Genomic DNA, 22,523 nt, shown 5'->3' with positions numbered 1-22,523 from the left:
AGCGGAGGGCCCAAATTGATATCGAGTTCTCCCCAGCCCCGAAAAATGATGATGGCATGTTTCACGAAATTATCTACAAAAATGCCTGATAAGTCAGGCAAGCGAAGAAGAGCTATCAAGCGTTTCTCTTGTATAATGCTGGGTAGTGTTTCGCGGGTATTACTAATTGTAAGTGTACTCGTTCTAATGATAAACGTTGTTTAGCTGTTCCTACAGGAGCTTCGTCGGGACTGCTGGTAGCGCGGGCTGCATTATTACACTTCAGCCGCAGGATAGGATAAAAATGAATCTAATGCTAATTGCCTAATTCACTTGGGTTGGAAATGAAGACTGATGTATTGTTCACATTCACACATTCGGTGTTATGTAAATAATTTTGTTCTCATTCTTAGTATAAACTAACAGCACCGAGAAAGACAAAAGAAGGAAAGGTCATTATCATGGCCACGTCATGTCCCTCGGACCCACCCCTTTCGCGACTCAAGTATCCTCTATATCCATCCTCTCAACACCCTGCTCCTGACTATATGTAGCTCTGCCCCTGAACCCAGGAAATGCCTCGATGAGCTCGTCTGCTTCATCGGGAGTGACGCTGTCCTCCAACATGGTTGTGGCCATCGCGACTGTTTCATCCGTGATCAATCTGTCAACGTAGAAGCCCTGGCTGAACGCCAGACGTGTCAGGACTACGCGATGTTTGTGCACACCGCCGTTGATGAGCGAGAGTTTCTCCTGTAAGTCGATGCTCGCGTTGTGCATTGTAAGCACGTGGTAGAGGACACGAATGCCGCGGTTCACGATCTCGGCGTGCTGGGTGTGCGTCGGCGTCAGGAGGTACATTGCGGCAACTTCGTCGTACAGAGAGCGCACGATGCGTGCGATGGCGTGGGCATCCGACGCAATCAGCAGGCTGCCATGATGGTTGGGATCGTCGTGCGGGTATGGCGAGGAGGTGATGGCGATTCGGGTCAGGAGTTCCATGACCTCGAGGCGGAGTTGACAGAGTTGGTCTTTTGAGTTGGGTGGGAGACCTTCGTCGACCTTTGGGGTTTCCCACAACAGCCAGCAGACGCGATTGATGATCCAATGTTCAATCTTGTCCTGTTCTTCTGGTGTGCTAGCGATGCTGCCGAAAGTGGTCGGGAAGATGGAGGTTGCCAGAAGGCGGAGGTTGAGGATGATGTCAGATATTGGTTGCCATGAGTTCAGCATCATGAGGAGGAATTCATAGTCCAGTAGCCGCCAGAAGAGGTCGATGAGTTCCGGTTCATCTGAGATGATATATGCTATATCGAGCAGCAACTCCAGACAGGCAGTTCCATTGACATCATGATTCAGGGCAGCCTGTGGTGTGGCACTAAATTTGCCAAACGAGGAATGGTTCACAGGAGAATGCTTGAAGCGTTTCTCAGCGTTCAAGGCTATCGAGGCTCGCAACAAGGGCACTAGGGTCGTGATATTCTCCTTCGTCAACACGAACATTTCGACCTCTATGATGTAACCCACAATCTCTATTAGCAACGAAATGGGTTGATAGTACTGTTCCTTGAGTGACTTTGACCAGAGGTCAATGAAGATCTGTAGAAGATCATGTGCAACACGTTTATCCTTCATGTGAGCAATGCGCTCTAGGAGAATACTTGAAAATGTCTTCGAAGGTCTTGAAGGTAAGGAAATCTTCATTAGACTTTCTAGAAGCATCTCTCGTGATGGTTTGACACGGTAATCAAGAATCTTCTGTAAGAAAAGCAAGTCTCGCTCTGCTCGAGGATCCCTTCGTATCGTTATTTGTGAATGGTCTTCTGGCTGGGGCACTGGTGGCCGTGGAGGCGCCATATCAAGCGGATCGGGTGCCGATAATCTTAACGGAAGTGATTTGACGGGACTGGTACCACCGGCCTTCCTCTTCCTCCTATTGGCAGCTGTCGGGGTACTGGGTTTGGACCTACGGGCAGATTTTGAGGGCGACAATAACATGATATCATCGTCTTCGAAGCCATCTCTCAGAGACCCACCCATTCCTCGCTTTGGAGTTGAAGTAATGGTGGGTTGTTGCTCTGCTTCGGGGCGGTCTTTCAGTCGTTGCTTCAAAGCCTTGACGTCTTGCACCTCCTGATTGTGTTCTTGTTGAAGGAACTGATAACGAGTTGTTAACTGTCTATTCTTCTCAGCGATGGCGTCCATTGCGGCCTGGTGTTTGATGGTTTCTTCTTCGATTGACTTCTTGAGGGCATTCAACTGACGATCGTAGACCTTGTTCTCCTTCTCGGCATTGGCACGTATAATTGAGATTTCACCCTTTTGCATGGACATCGCATCATTGGCAGCTCGTAGATCTTTGGCCAATTGGTCACGTTCTCGGAGCAAGTCTTCAAGTTGGTCACCGAGAAGCATGTGGCCACCTGCCGGAGGCATATTCACTCGTTGTGAAGGCTGATCTATCATCGTTTCTTCAAGTCTTGTGGACACGCCAGGATAACGTCCATCACTTGGTGTGGCCTGCGCAGCAGGTATTTGCTGCTGCACCTGTTGTCTGTTCAGAGTCGGAGCAGACCTGAAGTGATTATCGCCATAGCGTTGTTGTCGAAACTGTTCTCTCTGCGCAGTCTCACCTCGCACTTGCGGCCGTGCTATAAAAGAAGCATACTCCTCGACGGGGGTAGCCACTCCTTCGTCCCCGAGGAGTTCAAAGCTTTCGTCCTCTAGGTAGTTCTCCGAGAGATTTGGCAAGCGTCTGGTGAGATTGGATCGAGGCGGGGGATACGAGGTAGGCTTCACCAGGGCATTACGCTGTAAGGACTGTTGTTGCGTTGAGAGAATTGCATGTTGCTCGAGTTCTTGAAGAGCGGACTCCGACAGATCATCGAAATCGTCGTCATCGTCGAAGAGATCGATCTCGTCTTCGTTGCCTACCGTGCCATTCATCCTCCATGGAGAATGGGACAGAATAAAGGTCTAGGCAAAGGGATATTGATTGGTATTGACATGGAACAGAATAGTACTGTGGGGGTTCTTTTGGTGTGAAGCAGTGGCACGCGTTGATCGTTGAGTAAAACGCGAGTCATGGAATGCGCCAGATAAGATAATCCGTTCCGATAAAACGTGGCCACGGGCAATCTACACTACTGCGCCTCCTGTTGTGGCACCCGGAGGAAAGCGACTTCCCGGTGCCTGCGGGGCTCAAGATTTGGCAGATGGTGAAAGCCATTGGTACCCTTGCTGTTTGCTTCAGGGCTGTCTTATCCCCGAGTTCTCTCAGACCAGCCCCTAAAGATACCCTAGAAGCCAAACCAACGCTAAAAGCTGCAGACAATGACGCAGCTGGCATTTGGCAGCTTCGGCGCCTTCATCATCAATCAGTGGTCGGTGCCCAGTTTGCCCATCATGTAGAAACTTTACCTACAACCTTGATTTAGTTGGATTTCTCTCTATCCTGACAGCATCATCTAACCCTCATGCACTGTTACTTTTGTCTGCGAAGCAACAGTCAACCGATCATCCTTATTTGATTTTCGTGCCACCTCAATTGGCCTGTCCGCCCTTGCCGAGCCCAACGCGTCGCTTCCACGCTAGGCATCCAAAGTCAGCACGTGCAGAAGTGTGATCTCTACTTCTCGTCTTCCGCTGTTCCATTCCACCCCATTCACTTCCACGTCCTAGCAGCGCACTTTTCCTTCGACGGCATTTTTCGCAGCTGCGATTTGCGCTGAACACATCTGCAAACATGCCGCGACAAAAAGGTGTCAAATTTCAACATCGGTCTAATGGCACTAGCCAGAGCGACCATCATCGCCAGAACTCCTCCACTGCAAGTGAAAGTTCATCCGAGCCCCCTAGTCCCATCAAAGACGTCGATCCCAAGAGGAACGGGTCGGTTGAGAAGTCAGATAAGCATGTCGAACCATCCGAATATGAGAAAAAGAAGGCCACCTTTATCACCAGAACGATATGGACCTTGGCCATGATATCCGGCTTCTTTGGCGCCATGTTCGCTGGGCACATATACGTACTCATGGTTATCACTGCAGTTCTCATAATCTCTTTCAAGGAAGTGATCGCTATTGCGCAAGTTCCAACTAAGCAGAAGAATCTCCCACTTACAAAGTCTCTAAACTGGTATTTCTTCGCCATCACCATGTATTTTGTCTATGGTGAAAGCGTGATCTACTACTTCAAGCATATTCTCTTGGTCGATAAGGTTTTGCTCCCATTTGCGACTCATCATCGCTTCATCAGCTTTACCATGTACATTTTCGGTGAGGATTATGCACCCCTCCGGCCAAAACCAGTACTGATATCATGAACAGGATTCGTTTTCTTCGTGGCATCTCTCCAGAAGGGCTACTACAAGTTCCAATTCACCCAATTCGCGTGGACGCACATGGCACTGTTCCTCATTGTCATTCAGGCTCATTTCATGATGAACAATGTTTTGGAAGGTCTAATCTGGTTTTTCCTACCGGTCTCCTTGGTTGTCACCAACGATATTTTTGCCTATATTTGCGGAATCACCTTTGGTAGAACCCAGCTTATCAAGATCTCTCCAAAGAAAACAGTCGAGGGCTTCGTGGGGGCCTGGGTATGCACCATCTTTTTTGGATTTGCCCTCACCAATATTTTGATGCGCTACAAATACTTTATCTGCCCGGTAAACGACCTTGGAGCAAATATCTTCACTGGCTTACAATGTACACCAAACCCTGTCTTTGCCAGTCGACCTTATAATCTATTTGGTTGGGCTGGCATAGATCGAATCTTTCGAATTGCACCAATACAATTCCACATCCTCATATTTGCAACCTTCGCATCATTAATAGCCCCATTTGGAGGTTTCTTTGCATCCGGATTGAAGAGAACTTTTAAAATCAAAGATTTTGGTGACAGCATTCCCGGCCATGGTGGCATGACAGATCGCATGGATTGTCAATTCATCATGGGCGTCTTCTCCTACATGTACTATCAGAGTTTTATCGCAGTCTACAAAGCAAATGTGGGCAGTGTTATCGAGACTGCCATTGTTGGTCTGACAGTCGAAGAACAAATCGATGTTGTCAAGGGGCTTTCCAAATACCTGTACAATCAAGGTGTTGTTTCAGGAGAGGTCAGATATTCTACCAGCAATTTTAATGTTCGGCGTGACTAATTGTTCGAGCAGGTTCTGAAATGTCTCGCTGATGAGCTACGACGCAAACGATGAGCATATCTTACGGCAATAAAAGTACATGAAACTCCGGTGTCTGAGAATTTTCTCTTTTCATTAATTGAGGCATTTCGGGTACATTTCGCTACTCGGGTAGCTTTGATGTTTCTTCTGGACTAGCATAGCGGTGGAGTCTGGGTCGTTCAATGGTGTCATTCGAAGGGTTGACTTCCCAGGAGGAAACAACATCGAGCCTCAAGGCAGATCGTGTTGGCCTTTGATGACCATATTGTTGTAGCCAGGATTGGAAGTAATGGTTGTGAATCCCTCACAGGTTCTCCTGATGCTATCATTGGGAGCACCTGAAAGTTCGTGCTAGACCATTGTAATGTTGATCGAGAGGAAGATACGCTTCTACCAGTACCAAATTCTCCAATAGCAAGAAATGTGGCAATCGCTCCTGACTTGATTCCATAATTTGATGACACCTCAACTTTGTCCCCTTCCTCTGCCGCGACCACGGCCACCTCGCCCTTGACCCCGACCCCGATCTCCTCTGTCTCCTCGATCTCCGCGATGGCCCTGACCTCCACGTCCACGTTGGTTGCCTTGTTGTTGATGCTGTTGTTGCTCCTTAGCCAGGTCAATAATTTCTTCTGGTACCCGCAAATATTTGATCTTTTGAGCAGGTCAGTACAAAGCCAGTGACAATGCGACCACTGCCCTACGACAAGATATCGGGAACTTACATTGTTGCCTCTGACATAGACTTCGGCGAGCCGGAAGAATTTGTCGCCTTCCGGGCTGGTTTGGACGACTTCCTTGAGTGTCAAATTCATCCATGTGTCACAATTGACAAGATGTCCATTCAGTGTCTCCCCGTTCTTCAACTCAACGAGCATCGGATGCCCTTGCGCCGCCGTTAATAAGCCTAACGGAAGCTGTTGATGTGTTAGTTAATTACGCGGCCGAGAGTTCGTTTGTTCTACCATGATTGTGAAGAGAGTAACTGGGCCAAAGACGAGTTTAAGTGTTCCACTCTTGGGCCTATGGCAGGCTGGATTGTTGAAGCAATTTCGTTGAATCTAGATTGCTCGACTAAGTATCGACTGGTCTACAGGATTATTGCGAATCGTGATGCCATGTCCAGAAATGGCTGATTCGCAGAATGGGGACGAGAATGGAATAGTGGCAAGTTGAGTTCTTGGCTTTTCCAAATGTCACGTGATTTGAGCAATTAATTGAGGCTGCCAGTGGTCATAAAAACTCTCCGCGGTTGGCCCCCAAAAGTTGCATGAGAGTCCAGTTTTTGGGCGGAGAGAAGACACTGAATTAGGGCTAGCCAGTAACGGGTTCGGGGCTGTGCCAAAACCCGAGAGCCCGGCCACGGAGCTGACAGATGCAGGACTTAAACTGCCCAGACGCGCCTTCATGCAAGTCCATCTACCGGTCCAGTCCATATCGTATGTTCCAACTTCAGGCTCCAGCGAAAACGCGAGCCGTCCAATTCTCTCTCTCCCCCACATCATACACTCCTAACCCATTCATCCATGATTCTTGATTCCTGAATTTCGAGTCTCTTATTGATCTCCGGTCTATCAGAACATCTTATCTCCTATCGTCATTTCTTGTTCGAAGCACTTTTCTGTGCCCTGGGGGTCGCAACTATGGAGTCGTAAATGAATACTGGTTCCTCGACCATTCGGAGTGTCAGCATCTGTGTCGTTTTGTATGTTCATGACTGGATATTTTCTGGGTGGTTGCATCCATCGGATCGGTATCTTCTAGTTTGATGACAATTATCTGGAACGGATCACAATGAAGTCCACCTTAGCTCAGGCTGCTGCGTTTCTTTCTTCTCTTGCTTCGGCTGCCATCATTCCCTCCTCCTCACCCACTTCCAACTCTTCTGCAAAGGACATCACGACTGTTGCTGGTACAACAGGTAAACATTGCTGCCCTTCGCTGCTGTCCATGCCAACCCACTCACCGTCATAGGATCGGACTATGTCTCTATCAATTTCAGTGCTCCCTGTCAAGGGTGCTTCACCGGCACCGATGATGGCGTGGTGGGTTCATATTAATGCTGTATAAGTACCTGCAGTCTCGTTGACTCGACTCTTAGGAACTTTCCCTCGAGATCGACTCCGCCGATGAGGAATGCACAAGCAATCCTCCTCGCCTCAATGGATTGCCCTTGACCACGAACAATGGTAACGGCAACCAGGTCACCAAAGGCCAACTCATCTTCAAATCAAAACCTTCCAATGGTGTGGGCGAAAAGGAAGTTCATGCCTTTTGGGAATCGATATGCTTGAAGGGAGAGGCGTCGATACTCTCCGTCCGGTTCGACGACTTAAATGGAGATATCGGTGTCACCGGCGCGTCTGGTTTCACCACCTCCTTCAAACAAAAGGGCCAGCCTACAGTCTTACGTCTTCAGGACAGACCTGTCGAGAACTTGAGCGACGATTCCCATATATGTGATATGTGGCTAAACCCCGACGAGTCTTCAAAACTATCCATTACTGCTGCTCCACAAAGCGTAGCCGTGATTGACAATACATTAGAATTGCAGTACGCGAAGCTGGACGACCTGAAGGCGCAATTAGCCGACCTACACGAAGAATTACTGATGACTGAATCGACAATCATGTCTTTAGTCAAAGAAGAATTCAGATCTTGCACAAGCCTCAAGTGCATCTGGGACACTGCGAAGAGTAAAGCTCCTGGTATCTGCAAGCTGATCACCGCACACTTTTCACACCATCCAAGTCGTGTGTCTGGGTGTACAGAGGGGGATGCTCAGTCTCCGTGCCGAACACAAGCTCAAGACCTCTCTCCCATGCAGAAAAAACCACCGCAAACAGCAGAGGTTCCTGAAAATGTAGAGACAAAGCCCGAAATTTCAAGCAGCTCTGCGGCTTCATCTCCAACACCTTCTCCTCCGATCGACGAATCTGAAGACTTGGAAAGCCTCGACTCAAAAGGACTATCAGAGTCTTCCCCCAACGACGATGGAGATACGCCGTGGGTTCAGTCAACCGGGACGTCCGGTATCGCAACTTTCCAAATCGATACCAGTCGCATACAGGCCTCGCTCAGACGTCATCTAACACTAGCAGTGGTGTCTCTGATCCTTCTAGCTCTTATCGGAGGTCTAACATTTCGTGTTGTACGATTCCTCCGAGACCCAAGGCGTCGAGCTGAGCTAGCTGCACGTCGGGAGGAACGCTATACAAAAAGACTTTACCGCAAGGCCGCATGTCAGCACGCATGGCGTAAATGGTGGAGGCAATTTAAACTACAAGCGACTGGTGACTACGAAGAGAAAAGAGAGATGATCTTGGAACAGGAGGGCATCTCGCAAGACACCTTGCAACGACAAATCCTCACTCTCAGCGATGCCACCGACCTGGTCAGAAATCTGATCGCCGCGGAAGAAGGACGTGTCCAAGCTGAGCATCGAGCCCTCCCAGCCAGATACCAATCAAATCCCCAATCACCATACACCTCGCCCCTATATGATGCTGTCATTGGCAGTAGTCAGATGTCTGAAACTCTTCCCCCTTATCCCCCACCACCCCCCGGGTATGAAGAGCAACTCGAAGGCGAAGTGACCGTCGTGCACGGATTCAGCTCTTCAGCGAGCACAACGGATGATGCAACTGAGAGCAGTATCGTTGACTGCAGCCCGCGGCTCAGTTTTGAGACTGGAAGGTCGACGATCCTGACTAGAGATGCACGGGACTGAAAATAGCACAGTATGTTGCTTAACGACCAGGGCTCCGGTCCCGGCCCATATCGTCCGCTTCGCAGCAAAAATTTATGTATCATGTCCAGCGACCTGATATTTTTGGCGGGTTAGGGGTTTTCATTTGTTTACTGACAGTCCATTGCAGCTGGCCTTCCTCTAGCTAGAGATACGTTTGGAGGTGGAACCCTCCCCTTTCGATCTATTCTCAGAGAATATATGTATAATATTGAATGCAAACATCAGTCAAAAATGGTAGCATTTTCCTCGTTTGGGTCTGCTCTCAAAATGCTTGCCTGAGAAAGTGCCTCGTTGAAGTATACCTATTTCCCAAGGTAGCTATCTACGTATGTAACTTCCTAGGTAGACAGTGTGCTCATCACTTTGTACGATTTTTAGCACTTTAGTGCACGTCCCGAGCATTAAAACAGGCAGCGCTTAGAGACCTCTAATTAAGATTGTTAGGTGGTTAGATCCGGCCTGAAGAGCAATTAACTTCCTACCCCGCCCGAGTCGCGTCCCGTCGCCGTTGAGACAATCTGCTTCTTGCCTTGGTCGCTTGACAGTCGAAGCAAGTACTGCCTTATGTAAATGACTCCTGCCATAGCAGCCGAAGATGATATCGGCAAGAGTAGGCCACCGCCACTAGCTAGGTCAAATATCACGGCGTGCATCCGGTGTCGACGGAAGAAAAAGCGATGTGACCAAAAGCTACCTGTACGTACTTTCGATATAAAGAACTTGTCGTACGAGACGTTTGCTGATCCTAGTTTATCATTACTACAGCGATGCACTTTATGCGAGAACGCTGGCGCTGAATGTGTGGGTTATGATGTATTGACCAAGAGACATGTACCGAGAAGGTCAGGTTATCAAGCTGTCCGCTCGAGCAGAAATCGACTGACATGGCCTTGAATAGCTATGTGCACAGTCTCGAAGAGAGAGTCGCGTATCTGGAATTGCAGCTACGACAACACGGAATCAATGAAAGGGAGATCGAGACAGCTGAGAAGGCCACGCCTCCCAGTGTGGTGTCCACACAACAACCTCCTCGACCACCGTCCCATTCACTTCAGGAAGCGATGTTGACGCACAATGCATCTGCGCTGGACGCTCAGACTACCGCAGACAAGGTCATAGACCTATCAGCACGCCGTCCTCAGGATGAGTCCACTTTCTCCAGGATTCTTCTGGCCGAACTCATGAACCTAAAACAGAAGCCAAGTGTGAGAGCTCAAGACCCTTTTGCGACAGCGGAGCATGTTATGATAAGCGGATTGGATACTTCACCTGTTTCACTTCCAACCAAAGAAGCTGCTCAGACCCTCATCAAATCATACTTCCAATTCGCGAACCTCAGCCTTCCACTTCTCCATGAGCCAACCTTCGTGCAGAAATTGGACCTTCTCTACAATATGTCGAACGTTGTGGATTTGAATAACGTTCATACAACCACAGAAGCCAGGATTGCCGTCTTTTTCGTCTTCGAGGTTTTCGCTGTTGCTCTCTTGACAATTCAAAAGCAGGATCCTTCAAGAATACCAGCATCGCTGGCAGATCGGTACCATAGAGCTGCTGTGAGAGCACTCAACGAGGCAGGGCTGCCCAGTGACGTCGAGGGGGTGCAAGCACTCCTTCTTGTCGGGCAGTATTGCTACCATCATCCAACCGTTTGGGCTGTCTGGAAAACTGTTGGTGCGGCTTTGCGTCTCGCAGTGGAGTTAGGACTTCACAGGGAACCGACACTAGATAAAGTGGATCCTCTAACGCTGGACACGATGAGAAGGTCATTTTGGGTAGCTTATGCCATGGATAGGAATATCTCTATCGCGCTTACCATGCCTTCCTGCCTGTCTGATGGTGCTATCACTGCCCAGGTATGCGTACTTATTTTGTCTGAACAATGGCTACTAACTGATTTAAGTTTCCAAGTCAAGCTGAGGATGACAATATCACGTCAAACGGAATAGTCGAAGGTGCAGACTCCCCCTTCAAAGCAAAATGTATCAGCCACCATGTTTTCCGATACCGCCAGATCCAGTCAGAAATGCAAACTGTTCTTAACGAGAAGCCTTTTCCTATTCGTGCCCCGGGAGATTTGAGCCAGTGGCAGAGTGCGATGCATCGTCGAATCCAAACCTGGTACGAGGATACTCCTCGCAATGACGATGTTGGAACTCGTGAGCGAAGAATCCTCGAGAATTTCGAACTCACATTCCATCGCGCGCTGTTCTATCTGTACCAACCCTCACTAAATATTCCAGAGCCACCCGAGATGTCTCTACTGCTCATGGCAGAAGCTGCCATTAAGATGATTGAGCTATATCGCCAATTCTTTCGCGACCACAGGCTTACCATTTACTGGCAAGCAGTCGAAAACCTGTCTTCAGCAGGAACTGCTCTGATGTTTAGCTATGTCTCGTCTCCTCGAGTTCAAGAACGTCTCACTCTGCGCTCTCTTGAATCGTTGATCAATATCTGCTCCTCTGTCCTCTGGGGGATGGTTGAACATTTTCCAGACTTCAAAGGAAAACGCGACGCCTTTGATCTTACTGCGTCTAAAGTGTTGGCTGATCTCAGCCCAAGCAATCACTCCATGGGTACAGCCCCGGCACAAGTGCACAACAATGAAGGATACATCGATTTTGCTCCGAGTATAAGTTACAGCTCAGTTCCAACGTTCGTGGTTGAAGGAGCAAACGATTCTCGGATGACGGCGAGCTCAGGCATCAGAGGTCCCATGATCCAACATGGTGGGATTGAACCTACACCCCATGGCTCTGCTTCTGAAGTGGAATTTTCACTTCCTGACTTTAACGAGATCGCTTTTGATTGGGAAACTTTTCAGACCACGAATGAATTTCTCGTTCCTGCATGGACATGAGCAATTCGAGGTGCCAATTCCCCAGAAATGCAAATGCCATGTCTTTGGCGAGATTAATTTTCATTTCTCAAATCACTACTAGTTGAAGAATTCTATGAATAAGCCATGAATGCCTCGAACTTGACTATCAAGGCGTAGAAGCTTTTGACTTCTACCTGATCGTATCGGGCCTCATTCTTGAGAGTGGTTGATATCTATGCAAGAAGCTATGATGAGTGGGCAACTTAGAGACGATAGCGTACTATGTCGCGGAGTTCTTGTGGTTCACCATCCATACGAGGTGCATTTTGATCACTGTCACCCGTGTGTCTGTCAAAGGCCCATTTCTCCACCAGCTCCTGCGGAAGGACGTCCATGATTGATGCGACTACCCAATCACCAATAAGGGGAAGGAATTTCCACGCATGGGCGGATCCACCAGTGGCTAGATGTACACCAGTGATATGCGGATGGGGAGCAATCAGGAAGTCAGCTGTTGGAGTCGTACTTATCCTGTCGATCGCTCTCTAGTTAGCCCGCCTATTTCTCAACATTAGAATAAGACAGGGAGTTGTTGAACATACCAGCATATTTTGCTTCTGTCAAAAGGCCGGTCTGCAAGAGTTGGCATGATCTCTCGGAGATTATCCCTCATTGCAGCCTCAGCATCACTCGGGATAACATCGTTAGGATTACTGACGATGGTCCGGGGATATGAGATCTGGATTTTCCTCGAGGGATCTTCTGGGTGTGTGATTATTGTCGTGTTTTTGTAACCTGGCGATCTGCGAAGGATCTTGATCTCACCGTTATATGGCGGAAATATGTTGAGTCCAGTGCTCATGTTTGTTGTTATCGACATGTTCTTCCAACGAGCCTCCTCTTCAGCGGACACCTTGATCCAAGCCACCTCATGTCCGACTGGGACCACTCGAGTTCCGAGATAGACCAGTCTGTTTGACCAAGCCCCCGCTGCCACAATCACCATCTCAGCGATTATGACGGCTCCATCTTGCAGGACAACTCCTTCAGCTTTGTCATCATTGACGAGGATTCGCTCAACAGCTGACCCACAAAGGAAATCGATGGTTGAAGTCGCTAGACAACGGTTATAATATATCTGGATGGATTCTTTAGCATCGATAAATGCATCTTCGATGTTACAGTACGCAGTCTTCCAACGTGCTTCTCCACCAATGCTCGACAAAGGAGGGGGTCGAGAGTCTTTGCCGTGGATTCGCTGGAAGACTTCTTCGCGAGTGATGAGTTCCTCATAGTTTGCAGGATTGGAAGACTTTCCACGTTCAAGTTGAGATCGCCAGACTTCTGTGAAGCGACTTGGCTGGCCGTCGCAGACAAAAGTCATACCTTGCTGGAAGAGGTGCTTTCTAAGGTCGGGATCTTCTTGGATCAGTTTTTGGGATTGTTTTGCAAGTCGTCCATATATCGGATCGAGGTAATCTACCACGATTAGCTGACAAGTCGTTCCATCCACGCGAATCGCCATCTCATGTTGTCCCTTCATCAAGGCTTAATGAAGAGGGGATGCCATCATACCTGAACGAATACATCTCGTGGTGTCGACGCTGGTGCCATCAGCGACAGGTGGAGTGAGACGATCGACGATGGTGACCTTTGTCAGAGGATGGAGTTTTGCAATGGCTAACGCTGTTGACAATCCGAACACGCCGGCACCGATAATGATCACGGAATCTGGAAAGGACTTGCTTTCAGACACGGGTTCTATCTTGTTAGACATCTTGAAAATTTGCCTCCGCTGGTTGATGAGGCGCACGGATTAATGAAACGGATTCGAGACACGCAGTTCACCCCATATACCCAATATCCGTTTGGACGAAACCGATGCAGTGATAAGTAAATGACAATGCACATATGAATGGCGGTGCTTACCGACTCCTCACTCGAACGGGCAACCAAAATGTCGATCCAGTTGGCAACAATCATGGGCGGATGGCTCCGCCAACGCAACTGTTACTCGGTAGAATCAGGCGACTTTTGAAATGAACTCATAGTCTCAACAAGGTCAATATTGACTTTTCCTGTTCTCAGCTAGCTTAGCTAACTAGACGGAATGGAAGACCGACTTGAGCTGCGCAGAAACCACTTTCTTTGGTTGGCGGACCTATCGCCGCCCACCAGGCGGCGTCGTCCGCGCCAATCAAGTATGCTTTCGAAGACTCCCGCTCCCGCTCAATATGCCCACTTGCCTAGATCAGGATCACTTGCTTCAACACTTCCCCAACGGGTCAAGGGACACGACTACATTAGACAGGATCTATATATGATCTTATTGTCATCCACATCATTTCATGACGAATACAATATTTGAAGCCCAAATTTCCAAACCCAAGAATGCTTTCTCTCCGTTTCTTCCGTTCCGCCAAAGCTGCTCAGGGAGTCTATAGCCCTGCTGAGCGTGGTCTAGTCAGGCGTCTTGATACTTTCTTGTTGACTTTTGGTTGTATCTCGCAAGGTAGGCTTGTCCCTACGCCAGCTAACCAATCTAGGTCGCCGTTCACTGATTCTGAGTAGTTATCAAGTATGCCACCTGTGTCAGACAGACAGCCTGTGTTTTCTTACTATGCCAGGTTCCTCGATCAGACGAACATTCAGAATGCCTACGTATCAGGAATGAAAGAAGATCTTCACCTTTATGGCAATGAGCTCAACTAGTATGTTATCTGGCGAACATTGCTCACAGTAGTGGAACTAATTTAAAACAGCTTCACAACTTATTTCAATATCGGATACTGCATCATGCTGGTCCCGTCTCAAATTATTCTCACATACGTTCGCCCCAGTTTCTGGCTATCTGGGTTGGAGATTACTTGGGGAATTCTCACGGGTCTTCTGGCCGTGACCCATAATGCGAAGCAAGTCTATGCAATTCGTACATTCCTTGGACTTTGTGAGAGCAGTGCCTGGCCGGGAATGATGACTCTCTTAAGTAAGTATTTTTGGAACCCCTACTACTCGAAATTGGTCCTTGACCAAATTGTAAACGCCTCACACTGCTGCACGTGCTGATCTTTGTCACACAGTGCATTGGTATACTCCTCTTGAGCTTGCAAAACGAATGGGCTTCTACCACTCCTGCCAAGCGGTCGGTAGCATGATGTCTGGCGCTCTCCAAGCAGCAATCAGTAGCACCCTTGAGGGCCGAAGCGGCCTGCCCGGATGGAGGTGCGTGTGAATCCTAATGTTGTCATTTTACGTAACTTCTGCTAATCTCCAATCTCAGGTGGCTGTTCATAATCAACTCGGTCATCACTGTTGTTTGGGGCTTTGCTGGATTTTTCATGCTCCCAGACTACCCAAACCGTCCGAATCCTAGAGCTGTGTGGTTCACAAAAGACCACGCTGAAATCGCTCTTCACCGACTCACCCGCCACGGGCGTGCCGAGCCAAAGCCCGTAACTTGGGCTGGAGCCAGGTGAGAAATTAGCTGGAACATGGGATCTTCCCGAGTTCAATGATACTGACACTTGTGAAGACGCACCTTCTCCTCTTACCTCACCTACTGTGTGGCTGTGCTGTATATCTGCACAGTCATAGGGAATCAAGGTTGGACGTACTTTGGACTGTTCCTCAGAAGCCTGAAAAATGAGGATGGTACAAAGACCTGGACCGTTGCCAAGGTTAATGCCATACCGATCGGTGGAAGCTCAATCCAAGTTGTGTTTGTCTGGTTTTGGGCATTCCTTTCCGACCACTTGCAGACTCGTTGGCCATTGATAGTGGTTCAAGCCACGATTGGATTGATTCCCGCTATCACGATGAGTGTATGGACTTCGCATCCCGATCAAGTCAGCCTCTCTGCAGCTTACGCCAGCTACTTCATCAACTATATGGTTCTGGGCACGGCCCCATTGATATTTTCATGGCTTGCGGATATGTGAGTCTTTCTCCTGCATATTGACATGTATCATTGAAGGAATCTTAATAACTAAAGCACATCAAAGCATTCCACAAGATCCAGAGGGACGAGCACTCATTGTGGGCGCCACTATTGCCGCAGACTATGCCATTGCCGCTTGGTCAAACTTTCTCATGTGGCCAGCGAAGCAAGCCCCCCACTGTACGAACAACCTTGCCCTTTGGTTTTGCCGCATAATCACCGGCTAATGTTGTGCAGACAAATATGGCTGGGAAGCATCCGCAGCCCTCCTGGCAACTGCAATTATCATGACGTGTGTCCTGCGCTTCTTTGACATCCGCTATTTCAGGTACGTTGCCAATCCCTGTTTCTATTCCATAACTCCGCCCTACGTGGCTAACGTTGGCTCGCGAACTATAGGAAGCAAAGAGAAGATTATGCTTTAACTCTGGAAGGTGAGCTTACTGTGAACGACCAACAGCTGCAGGAGCAGAAGAACGGCATTGTGGAAGATTCAAAAAGTGATACTGAGTGTAACGAGGAGAAGATGGTAGCTACAAATGCAGTAGAATTGGAGATGACCCTGGCAAAGTGAAGCAAGGCAAGACATGCGATGTGGTGAAGGCCTTCTGAAGGTAGTTCACAGTCGGGCCGCAAGAAGGTACATAGTAGCAAGGCTATCTTGGGGATTTGCAGGGCCGAGTGATGATCTGACATGGGGAATTGTGAGACTTAGTACAATCAAGATCAATTCTATTTCCCTCCAATCCGTAAAGCTATGGATCAGTCCGTGTCATGTTCAGGAAAAGCTATGATGAGCACTGATCGTGCTTGCATTGATGTGAGCTCTGATTCGATGAGGTGGACCACCCTGAGAACTTGAAGTGCGAGCGTTCTGCAATTGTCTTCGACGAAGCTCTAGTATAGAATCCACACTCGTGGCGATCCGATGAGTACCTATGTATAGCAGGATTATTCTTGATGCATTACCCTTAGCCTCCAGCCCATAAGGAGTTCAGCCTTGTGCTCAACTCACGCAAGGCTGTGGAGATGATACGTCATACTCGCCGAATCGATCTTGGCATGTTTGCTGAACTCACTGCCTGCGTATCTTTCCGTGGAGGCTCATCAAAGTCAAGTCGGTTTTGGTCGCGTTTGAATAGCATTGACACAAACGACGCACACTTCCGATCAACAATGCCTAGCTGATGCATAGGCCGTACATTTGCCATGGACTATCTCAGGCCTACAGTCGTTCTGTGATACCTCGGAACTACGTTATTTTTCTCCCACAGCATTTGAGCCGCAGATTCATTCGGAGTCGCGCTCTCCCTCATCCATCGCCTTCAACTCGCCGCTCAGTTAGAGGTGACGAAGATAGCAAGGATGGAAAGGACCGTCCGCAGCTTTCAGCGCAACAGCCATTTGAGGCAGCAGAAGACAGAGGCACCGCCTCTACCCCATCACCACCTGATACTCGATTCGATCCAAACACGAAGGAATGGGTAGACATTTGGCCAAGTTCTGGGAGCAAGAAGTACTCTCCAACCCTTGCAAACAAGATACTACCTTTGATCGAAGCAACACGAGATGATCATAGAAGTCCAAAAGCAGAGCAGCCTGACCAGCTCGAGGAAATTCTTACGGAGCCTTCACAACCACGTGTGCGAAATCATCGCAATCCTCCCAATCGTCACGATGTGTTTTCGCCGTCGTTCCGGAAAGCCCTTCTAGGTGAGGCAATGGCGAAGACTGAATCCTCCCCATCGTGGTCTCGGCCGAGGAAGGTTATACCCCGCCACATGCGCTCTACAGAACTCCTCGAGCAGGAGCTGCAGCTCATCGCCCATGATGTCCCACATCCTGCCCCGATACGCAACATTTTGAGCATACTGATTGAAGATCGCCTGGTGGAACCCTCTCCTCGTCATTATGAGGCGTTGATCCTGGGGAACTGTCACCCGGAGATGGGCTCGATTGAGTCTGTCAGATCTATTCTGCAGGAGATGTTGCGCGAGGGTATACCTATTATTCCAGCTGTAGCATTTGCTGTTGTCAAGGTTCGTGATCCCAATTTGGCGTTTTCTCGGTGTACGAAGCACGGTCCTAACGAATAATCAAAGGTACTATCCGTCCATCCAGACAGTCTTCTTCGAGCCTACATCATGCAGCTAATGGAATCCCAATGGATAACCATTCCTCCTGATGTCGCGCAGCTAGTGATCGTGGCGATGATACGCGAGGATCAACTTGAGCTCGCTCAAGCTGAGATTGATAAACTGCATGACAACGGTGTCATCCTTCCAGATTGGGTGTGGACCATCTTTATCCATGCGCTGTGCGACCGGCGCGATTTCGAGGCCATTCTTCAATTATTTGATACGCTATCTGACCAAGGTCGCACTGTCACCCGGCCGACTCTGCTACATGTGCTCCAGGATGCCAGTTCAGTCATGGAACGTGATACGACGAAACATATCTGGCGATTCTATGTTGAGTCCATGCACATCATTCCAGATGAGGCCATTTGCATGAATGTTATGGCTATGGCTGCTCATTACAATGACCTGATTTTGGCGGAGTCGGTGGCGATTGTGTTGCAAAACGTGACGGCTTCTACTGTCTTTGGGCCGTTGAAACAAGCACCAGGCTCTGACGCCCTTGATAGCCCAGCTGGTTCCAAGTTTGAAGACAGTGATATTTTGACCGACCAAACTCAGGGCGACGAGCTAGATACAGTTGAGGACTTCCAAGGCACTAGGCGATCTGGCTCTTATGCACAGCGGAGTTCAGGATCAGATGCCTCCGGTACCAATGTGGCTCGATCTCCACATTCGGATCACGGTCGCAAGGCATCTGCACGAAGCGAAGTACCCATAGCCAACAAGCCTTTACAAGCAAGCCCTTTTACCAGACAGGGAGAACCAGCCATTGTGGTCAAGAATATCTCGCTCCTACGCAATCTTTCCGAGAAAGCTCAAGCTCTCCTAGATTCGGTCCGCGCAGTTCACCGACATTCCTCCAAAGATCCCAAGCACTATCGATTAGGGAATGTCTTCCCTCTGTTTCGTGAAGACATGGGACTCAGAGGAGCGAGGTTTGATCCCAGGTTAGCTCTTCAAAGGCGGCAAGATTGGTGGCTTCGACCAGTTCCGAGCGAGAGGAAGAGAACCGTCAGTGCCAGCAGGAGATCAAAGAGCAGGGGATCAAAGCCACGCGCAGGTTGAGCGGAGGCTTTGATTTGAAACGCCACTCCCGTACTACATTTTATCATCTACCGGAATGGTGGCACTGTCAGGTTGGTTGGAAGTCTGTACGTATCAAGATTGAGAGCGTTTTAAAGAGCTCTCCAAGCAAGGATTGGGAATGACTGCACTAGTAGTTAAAACCCGCTCCTGATGTCCTCCAAGCGGGCTCCTGCGGATGGTCCTGCGGGATTCATTCTGTCAGCAGCGTGGCAGAGGTGCTGCTGCTGGGAAGTTGATCGGTAGCACCTAGGGACAATGCTTAACCTTGATAAGTTTACAGACAAACAGGATATTGAAGATTCCGGGGAGATTCCGTAATACTAGCAGCCTGGAACTTAAGGTCGACTCGGTATTGCGACTTGTATAGGTACTGTAGATACAAAATCATGCATTCCTAAGCTCCGTTTCGGGGACTAGTTAAGTCCATGGAACGGAACTGTCAATTAAGATCCGAGACAGTCCAAAAGAGAAGTCGATTCGAAGGATAGCATCAGGCTTACTCGCACTTTAGAGTGGTGCTTATGGAAACCTTAAGCCTGAAGTGGAGATCTTCAGGAAAGCATCGACGTCACTAGGTGGCCAAGCAGTAACTTAAAGTAACTAAGTTTGAATAGCTGGATGCCTTATTAAACCTAGTGCTATTGATCTCCACCTGAGCCTGAGGCTTTAGCATGAGGACCTCTGCTGATCTGGCCGTTCATTAACCTCTTTCGAGTTGTACGCAACGCTCAATCCGCACTCTTTGGGGGCTGAATGTGCTCTATCCAATTGACATCGATATGGCAGTCATGACCATTCACCCCAAGTACGGATAAAATCGTCGAATACGCTGTGGGATGTAAGCCTGCCACGTGAAGCTACTGGTGCTGACCATCAATTCAACACGATCAACAATCGCAAACAGTGCTGTTGATCGTCTCCTTGCAGGTGAGACGCAGAACCCGGTTTCCTGATCAGTATTTGGGACTGCAAACCTACAAGTATACACTTTCTTCTGGTGGTTCTCGTTTCTGCAGACGAATTTGCATTCAATACTTCTTCTACGACAATGCTGGTGATACTAATTCCGCTGTTGGTCTCGGCTTTGCTCCTGACGAACAGAGTCGTTGCCAACCCGCCTGCTCCTGGACAGAGTCCGGACTATGTACTATTCGCCACGGCAGCTAATCTTACAATCAATTGTCAGCAAAGATATTCGGTCCTTTTCAACGGCACAAGTCCGGGTCCGCCGCTTTACCTGAAGGAAGGCTATACGACTTGGGTCAGAGTATTCAACAATATCGAAAATCAGAATCTCACAGTGGTAAGCCAGAGTCGGGAGAGCGGTCTCTTTTTCAATGTGGATGTCAAGAACTAATAGTATCCTGTAGCACTGGCATGGTTTGACCCAACGCACCGCTCCTTTCTCAGATGGCACACCAATTGTATCGCAGTGGCCCATTGCACCGCACGATTTTTTCGACTACGCCATCACACCAGAAGTCGGCGATGCTGGCTCGTACTTCTACCACTCACACATCGGCTTTCAGGCAAATACCGCTCAAGGAGTCCTCATAGTGGAGGATCAGAGACCGCTCCCCTACCAATACGATGAGGACATTCCGATTTTCATCCAGGATTACTTTACCAGGAACGACTCATCCATCGAGAAGGGTCTTCTTGCAAATCCATTCAAATGGTCAGGTGAGCCGGAGGCCATCGTGCTCAATGGCCAAAGTGGTAATTCGTCGTTTGTCAATGCTTCTGGTCCATCATGTGAGCCACTCCTTATTACGGTCAAGCCGGATACTACCTATCGACTGCGCTTCATCAGTGGCACTGCTCTCTCACTGGTCACTCTGGGAATTGAGGAACACGATAACTTGACTATCATTGAAGCAGATGGGCAATATACCAAGCCCTGGAGCACGGATCATGTGCAGCTTGGTAGTGGTCAGCGGTTCAGTGTCCTGCTTCGGACTAAATCAGCAGCAGAACTGGTGTCTGCCAATAAAACGAATTTTTGGGTACGGTATGAGAGCCGAGACCGACCAACCAACGTCACAGGTTACGCTCTGTTAAGATATGATGTACCCGGTACCGACCTCCCGGGCTCGCTTCCTGTCACAAGTCCAATTACCTTGCCTCGGAACGTCACATCTTGGGCTGAGTATTCGCTGGAATCTCTCGAAGAGACTGAATCTTTCCCATCCTTATCCGAAGTTACGAGGACAGTGATAATTACAATGCGGCAAGTGATCAGAGAGGGTGCTTACGTCAACAAGACGATCAACGGCACTTTAGAGTGGGCGTACGTTTTCCTTGAAAAGACCCCTTTTATCGGTTCCCTCCATTGGTGTTATCGTGGATGAGGCTAACAACATGGGACACTGCATAGGCAAGACGATCTTGTCTGGCAAACAGAAGAGCGTCAGGCAAACAATAGCCTACCCTATCTAGTACAAGTCTATTTGACAGGGCAAACACCAAACTACACAGCCGCTGTAGAGAACGGAGGCTGGGATCCATACAGCAATGCTTTCCCCGCCCTTCCAGGAGAGGTACTCGACATCGTCTGGCAGAGTAATTCAGGGCCGACAGGCGGATTCGATTTTCATCCCATCCACGCTCACGGAAAGCACTATTTCGACCTAGGGTCAGGGTAAGTCCCTCTATAAATTTTTCCTTCGGATGTCGACCGCTTGTCGCATTTTTGCTGTGCTTTGTGATTGACAAGACTATTTAGCAACGGCACGTACAACGCCACGGCAAACGAAGCAAGATTCCGAGACTATACACCTGCACGACGTGACACAACAATGCTTCATCGCTACACAACATCCGGAGTGCCACAGACAACGGCAGGGTGGCGGGCCTGGCGCATCAGAGTCACCGAAGATGACGTTGGCGCCTGGATGATGCATTGCCACATCCTAGCGCACATGGTGATGGGTACGTTATTCCTTGTTACTCCCCGAAACAAAATGTTCCTGTTTCACAGCTTACAACATGATTACAGGCATGCAAACCGTGTGGGTCTTCGGCAATGCTAGCTCAATACTCGCAAAATTCCCTGCTCCGCCATATATCAATGGATATCTCGACTATGGTGGTGATGCTTATGGTAACGACACTTATGATCCTCTAGTGAATACGGTTCCGCCACAGACATAACAAGCGATATTCTTTCCACGTATACATGGGATCCCTCGGGCTAGTTACCAGGTAAGAAGTTATCATGCACGCATACAAAGACGGCAGACAATGGTAGAGGGGGTAAATGAATGGTTTTCTATACAAGCAAGCAGCATTATCTAGGGTGTTGTAGCTCATACAAGTAAGATCTATGCCACTGAAATGATTTGATCACAATTTCCAGATACCTCCAACTACTTTAGTAACCTGACTTTTCAAGTTTTGCACCGAGCTTTTGAATCCTCATCGATGCAAATAACAATAATGCTTAAGTGGTCACCACTGCCAATGTTCAGGGTTGTGGCACCTAGATGCTGACCACGTTTGCTTTGCTGGTCGTATCTCCAGATTAAATGTTGTTCCTGCCGTGTTTGCCGCTCAACAACTCCGTTGCTTCCCTCGCCGCCAGCGTATCAGGGTGGGTACCTTTCTCACTCGACATCGAC

General features: G+C 48.7%; 7 protein-coding genes across 7 annotated transcripts; 5 read left to right on the top strand and 2 right to left on the bottom strand.

Moving 5' to 3' along the window:
* Nucleotides 1–480: 480 nt before the first annotated feature.
* On the bottom strand, nt 481–2,925 carry LTR84_005131 (uncharacterized protein; the record flags this gene model as incomplete). Its single annotated transcript, XM_064848703.1, has 1 exon — nt 481–2,925. The coding sequence occupies one exon, from the start codon at nt 2,923–2,925 to the stop codon at nt 481–483; it is 2,445 nt and encodes an 814-aa protein (XP_064711327.1).
* A 799-nt stretch (nt 2,926–3,724) lies between these two features.
* Nucleotides 3,725–5,143, top strand: LTR84_005130 (uncharacterized protein; the record flags this gene model as incomplete). The annotated part of the gene is made up of 2 exons (XM_064848702.1): nt 3,725–4,256; nt 4,308–5,143. The coding sequence occupies 2 exons, from the start codon at nt 3,725–3,727 to the stop codon at nt 5,141–5,143; spliced, it is 1,368 nt and encodes a 455-aa protein (XP_064711326.1).
* A 1,815-nt stretch (nt 5,144–6,958) lies between these two features.
* Nucleotides 6,959–8,894, top strand: LTR84_005129 (uncharacterized protein; the record flags this gene model as incomplete). Its single annotated transcript, XM_064848701.1, has 3 exons — nt 6,959–7,085; nt 7,139–7,209; nt 7,266–8,894. The coding sequence occupies 3 exons, from the start codon at nt 6,959–6,961 to the stop codon at nt 8,892–8,894; spliced, it is 1,827 nt and encodes a 608-aa protein (XP_064711325.1).
* A 905-nt stretch (nt 8,895–9,799) lies between these two features.
* On the top strand, nt 9,800–11,778 carry LTR84_005128 (uncharacterized protein; the record flags this gene model as incomplete). The annotated part of the gene is made up of 2 exons (XM_064848700.1): nt 9,800–10,771; nt 10,819–11,778. The coding sequence occupies 2 exons, from the start codon at nt 9,800–9,802 to the stop codon at nt 11,776–11,778; spliced, it is 1,932 nt and encodes a 643-aa protein (XP_064711324.1).
* A 224-nt stretch (nt 11,779–12,002) lies between these two features.
* LTR84_005127 (uncharacterized protein) lies at nt 12,003–13,516 on the bottom strand (the record flags this gene model as incomplete). Its single annotated transcript, XM_064848699.1, has 3 exons — nt 12,003–12,270; nt 12,342–13,218; nt 13,315–13,516. 3 exons carry the CDS (start codon nt 13,514–13,516, stop codon nt 12,003–12,005), a joined length of 1,347 nt encoding a protein of 448 aa, XP_064711323.1.
* Nucleotides 13,517–14,535: 1,019 nt separating this feature from the next.
* On the top strand, nt 14,536–18,882 carry LTR84_005126 (uncharacterized protein; the record flags this gene model as incomplete). Its single annotated transcript, XM_064848698.1, has 9 exons — nt 14,536–14,725; nt 14,820–14,961; nt 15,020–15,211; nt 15,272–15,673; nt 15,741–15,856; nt 15,914–16,004; nt 16,076–16,246; nt 16,872–17,715; nt 17,779–18,882. 9 exons carry the CDS (start codon nt 14,536–14,538, stop codon nt 18,880–18,882), a joined length of 3,252 nt encoding a protein of 1,083 aa, XP_064711322.1.
* A 1,069-nt stretch (nt 18,883–19,951) lies between these two features.
* LTR84_005125 (uncharacterized protein) lies at nt 19,952–22,056 on the top strand (the record flags this gene model as incomplete). The annotated part of the gene is made up of 5 exons (XM_064848697.1): nt 19,952–20,206; nt 20,274–21,193; nt 21,281–21,544; nt 21,629–21,834; nt 21,902–22,056. The coding sequence occupies 5 exons, from the start codon at nt 19,952–19,954 to the stop codon at nt 22,054–22,056; spliced, it is 1,800 nt and encodes a 599-aa protein (XP_064711321.1).
* Between the last annotated feature and the right edge of the window lie 467 nt (nt 22,057–22,523).

The sequence above is a fragment of the Exophiala bonariae genome (assembly GCF_035927105.1).
Source record: "Exophiala bonariae strain CCFEE 5792 chromosome Unknown scaffold_2, whole genome shotgun sequence".
Lineage (NCBI taxonomy): Eukaryota > Fungi > Ascomycota > Eurotiomycetes > Chaetothyriales > Herpotrichiellaceae > Exophiala > Exophiala bonariae.
Note: the sequence above shows the minus strand (reverse complement) of the source record. Positions and strands in the feature narration are given on the sequence as shown.